Here is a 4,607-nt window from a genome sequence, read left to right as displayed (position 1 = left end):
CTCTCTCTCTCTCTCACACTCTCACACACACACACACACACACACTCTCACACACACACACACACACTCTCTCACACACACACTCACACACACACTCACATTCTTTTATAATGACTAAATTATAACATTTCAGCTGTACTGATCATTTATGCATTTGGCATTAATCTTCTCAGTTTTACATCTATAAAATACCACTGTAATACCACCGCTTCCTAGAGAGGGTACTATAGTAATACCATGTTTTTGAGCAATTTCATTGTACTAATAACAAAGCAGCTTTACAGTAAAATCCAAATCCAGTTTAGTAAACAAGCCGTTTCAGTCGTCTCAGATTCTCAGAGGATTTCAGTAAAGAGCGCGAGTGTAATGAGCGTCTGCTGTGAGCCGCAGTGATGCTGATGCGTTCAGACGTCTCATTATGAGCTTCAGTTCCTCACACTGGCACAACACTCACCATAACAAACCCAAACTCACTCGACTGATATTAAAGTCATAAATAAAGCAGCGCACCGATTGAGAATCTTCAGAGAAATCACTCCGTCGCTCTTGAGGCTGCAGACTCTTGATTTCAGAGATCGGCTGGCCTCAGTGTTTGTGCAAATGAAAGCCATGTTTTCACTGGATTGATCAGATGAACCTCAGATACCAGCAGCACTTCCTGAAATCCATCACACATTCCTCAAACCAAACCCTGAAGCTGCAGGAACCCAGAGGAACGCTTGAGAACGCCTCGGGGAAAACATCTGTCTGCACAAACTAATCATTAGACTTTTAATCAGTTGTTCAATATTTCATCTCCAGAGATTCTGACGAGCGGCCAAGATCAACACCGATTCCCTGCAGGATCCGTCAGATCAGATGCATTTCATGTGAGTCAGAAGATCTGGAGGGTCAGAAGAAGATTTGATAGATTCACAAGCAGATCATCTATAATAGCGTTGCTGAATCATCATCAGAAACAGGAGACGCGTGCTGGCCTTCTTCCTCCAGAGATGCTCTCCTGCAAACTCACATCAGATACTCCCACCTGCAAAAACACACTGGAACTAAGAAAAACAGACTTAAAATAGTTAAATGTAGTTAAACTTCTCCATAAGCCAGTGACTTCACTGAACATCCTCAGCATGACGTGTCTGTCAGTCATTCAAAACACTGAATCATGATTTTCTGCAGACAGACATGGCAAGAACATTGTTAGATGTGAGTTATAGATCTGGAGAGCGTCTCAGTTCTGGCCTGGTGATTCAGAATAACACAAACCAGATGATCAGTCTGAGACCTCCAGCTGAACATCTGCCAGGATCCAGCACATGCAGACTTTAGACAGCCGGATCTCCATCAGCTCCACCGCTGGATCAGACTCCATCAGGACACGCTTCACAGAGCCTGAAGATCCTCTCAGAAGCTCCAGAACGGGTGACTTCATGAAACAGAGAAGCTGACACTGAACCAGCCGCACACACTGACTAGACTAGTTTACTGTACGTTAGTCCTCTGATATGTTTCTTTAAGACTGGTCAGATGTATAAAAACTCAATCTGGCGTAATCTGAGAAGGAAAAGACTGATTATCCTTTGGCTGGTTAGACTAGTTTTTAATGCTGGCCCCTGAGCGTCTGTTTCCATGACAACAGAACAACACCAGACTCTCTGAGGCCTTGGAAACTGTCCGAAATATTCACTGGAAATCCATCAATACAGGATTATTCCCAACAATTCTGCTTCCCGGAACAATCTGGGAACCTTATTTTATGGTTGTAAAAAATAAAACCTAAAAAAAACGTATTAATTAGTAACCAAAATCTAACCAAACAGGAACTGTATTCTAATGTTAGGGGAACGTGTTGGATCTGAGCAGACGCTGTGAATCAGATCAGACTGTGCTGAGTTTGCTGGTTGAGTCCTGAAAACACCAAACCCTCGCTTATACAATAACAGAACGTCGCTGTCAAGCCAAAATAATAAATTTCAGAACAAGTACCTTACCCAGAAGCCTCTGTGTTTGTGATCTTGAGCTTCCTGAGCTGCTCCAGCCATCAAACAGCAGAAACCTCTAGAAAGTATTTATGATTTTTCACAGGAGCTGTTCTCACGCACCGTTACGCTGAGATATTCCCACTGCGGGACTGATGCGAGATCCAGGAGCTTCCCATCAAACCCTGAACAAGGCAAGGCAAGTTTATTTATATAGCACATTTCATGCACAATGGTAATTCAAAGTGCTTTACATTAAAGGAAGTAAAATAATTATAAAAATAATCACAACAATAAAACAAGGAATTTAAAATGATTAAAAAATTTATTTAAAATGAATTTAAAAGGCACCTTTCAACACAATCCCTAGATATTCAAAAGACAAGTACTGACCATCTGATTGGCCGCTGCATTCATAAACTCAACGGAATCGTGTGTGATTGGTTATAACGTACAACACTGTAAAAAAACGCGGAAAAAGAAATCTGATGGAACAAATAAGCCCTAATGTTAATTAGATAATAATACTAATAATAATAACTAGTTAAAAAATTTCGTCAAGACAAACTTTGAAGTTGGCTTGAGAAAGCCTAGCCTAAAAGTTTTTAAAAGTTTTAAAAAGTTTTTAAATTTGGATGGTTTTCAGTTTGGAATAGTTTGAAGTTTAAATTAGTTTTAAAGCTTAAAGTTTGAATGTTTAGAAGGCAATACAGTCTGACATAAAAAATAGATAGATAGATAAATAGATATTGTCAGATGATAGATAGATAGCATGTTTAAAGCATGAATTAGAACATAGCTAGAATGTTTTAACATGTTTTAGCATGTTGCTAGCATGTTTCTAACATGATTAGCATGTTGCTAGCATGTTTTTAACATAATTAGCATGTTGCTAGCATGTTTATAGAATGACTAGCATGTTGCTAGTATGTTTCTACCATGATTAGCATGTTGTTAGCATGTCGTTAACATGTTTGTAGCAAGTTGCTAACATTTTTCTAGCATGTTTAAATGCCTCAAAACTGCTTGATTAAATTATTATCGGGAGGAGCATGTTCAGATAATTAACCTAATTAACACGAGAAGAGCTCATTCAGTAACCAACTCAATTAACAAGATAAGAGCTACATATACACAGCAGACTTGCCTCTGTTCCTTGAACGTTTTCTAGCATCCCTCCCCTCGGACAGCACGCCAAATACACATAACCTTTACTCTATTTATTACATGTAAGTGTGAACTCGTGAAATACTGTTTTGTTTTGTTGCTGCTGATCTTTTTTGAATTTGCTCTTTTTGTTAGCATCAGCTGTTTTTGTTAATGTTGTGTGTTCAGCAGTCAGACAGAGGGAAGGAAACGTGAGAATAAACACCGCACATGCTCAGAGCAGATCTTTCTCTGACGGAAAATCAAGTGATTGCATCATTTGTAATTCTGTAAAAGTGATATAAAGCGATTTTTGGATTTCTAGTGCTTTAGTTTTCATCTATAGGCTAATTGTTCACCTAAAAATGATCATTCTGTCATCATTTATTCACCCTCGTGTCTTTATTTTATGGAGCACAAAATGAGATGTTTTGAGAAACGCCTCAGTGGTTTTCATCCGTACAGTGAAAGTCACTGGGGTCCAAAGTTATTCAGTTTCCAATTTTTCCACAATATCTTCTTTAGTGTTTTTATAAATAATTTTTGGGTGAACTATCCATTTAAAAGTACAGATAAAAGCCAGATTCTTCCACATTTGCTTTCGGACAGACTTCATGGTGTCTGTGAGATCCAGGAACATCACACGGCCGTCACGTGTGTTCAGAGCGACCGTCCCACGTGAACGACTCGTCCTGCAGAACCTCTGCCAGTCTCTGATTGAACGGAGCGTAAAACAGCGTGAGCAGCTCTCGTGTGATGGGACGCATCGGGCCCAGATCCCTGTCGGACAGACGTCTGGTGTTCGACGCGGGACGCTTGGTGATCTGTCTCTGTCTCTGATCAGACAGCGCTCCTGCAAGAGTTCATTCACAGATCATAGTCAGACACATCTGAACAACACCGTTCAACGCTTCAAATAAAGCAATGCATTGTATCTCTTCATAAATAATTGTAACCAGAGTTAAAATGCATTCTAATATTTTGTCTAAAGGGGTCTAATTATACATTCTAAAGGTGTAACAATGAATATATGAAGTATTATAAGGTATTATAACTGTGGTTACAATTATTCATATGATGCATTATAAAGTGCATTACAAGGCACAATTAATGCATAAAAACTACTTTCATAATGCATTATATATAAAGTGTTAAAATCACATTTGGTTCATATATTTTTTGTCTCTTTAGTTATCTTTTTAATACACATTACATATTCTGATCTGCACGGTCTATATGACAACACTAATCAGATGATGATGATGATGATGAGGATGATGAACGTGGCGCCCCCTGCTGCTCACAGCATGTACATGAACACGAGTTCATCAGGACTGACCTAACCGCAGGAAGCTGAAGATCCTGCTCATGCTGAGCGCCGGGTTTGAAGCATGATCCTCCAAACGCAAAACTAAGAGCTGATCACGGCTGAACACTGACAGCCAGTCCAGAAGAAACACCACGTACAGGCCCACCTGCAGACGCACC

At 39.6% G+C, this 4,607-nt stretch overlaps 1 protein-coding gene across 3 annotated transcripts in view; it reads right to left on the bottom strand.

The window, feature by feature from the left end:
- Positions 1-3,244: 3,244 nt before the first annotated feature.
- Positions 3,245-4,607, bottom strand: part of chst15 (carbohydrate sulfotransferase 15) — a 13,535-nt gene continuing 12,172 nt past the window's right edge. For all 3 annotated transcript variants that reach the window (XM_016521561.1, XM_016521545.1, XM_016521553.1), the window contains 2 exons: positions 4,459-4,606; positions 3,245-3,972 (listed from right to left, as the gene is read on the bottom strand). In XM_016521561.1, the coding sequence (XP_016377047.1) occupies positions 3,770-3,972; positions 4,459-4,606 (351 nt within the window). In that variant the 3' untranslated portion in view covers positions 3,245-3,769. The remainder of the gene's footprint in view (positions 3,973-4,458; position 4,607) is intronic.

This window comes from Sinocyclocheilus rhinocerous, unplaced genomic scaffold, assembly GCF_001515625.1.
Source record: "Sinocyclocheilus rhinocerous isolate Xijiao unplaced genomic scaffold, SAMN03320098_v1.1 scaffold852, whole genome shotgun sequence".
In the NCBI taxonomy this organism is placed as follows: Eukaryota; Metazoa; Chordata; class Actinopteri; order Cypriniformes; family Cyprinidae; genus Sinocyclocheilus; species Sinocyclocheilus rhinocerous.
This window is presented reverse-complemented; position numbering and strand designations above follow the sequence as displayed.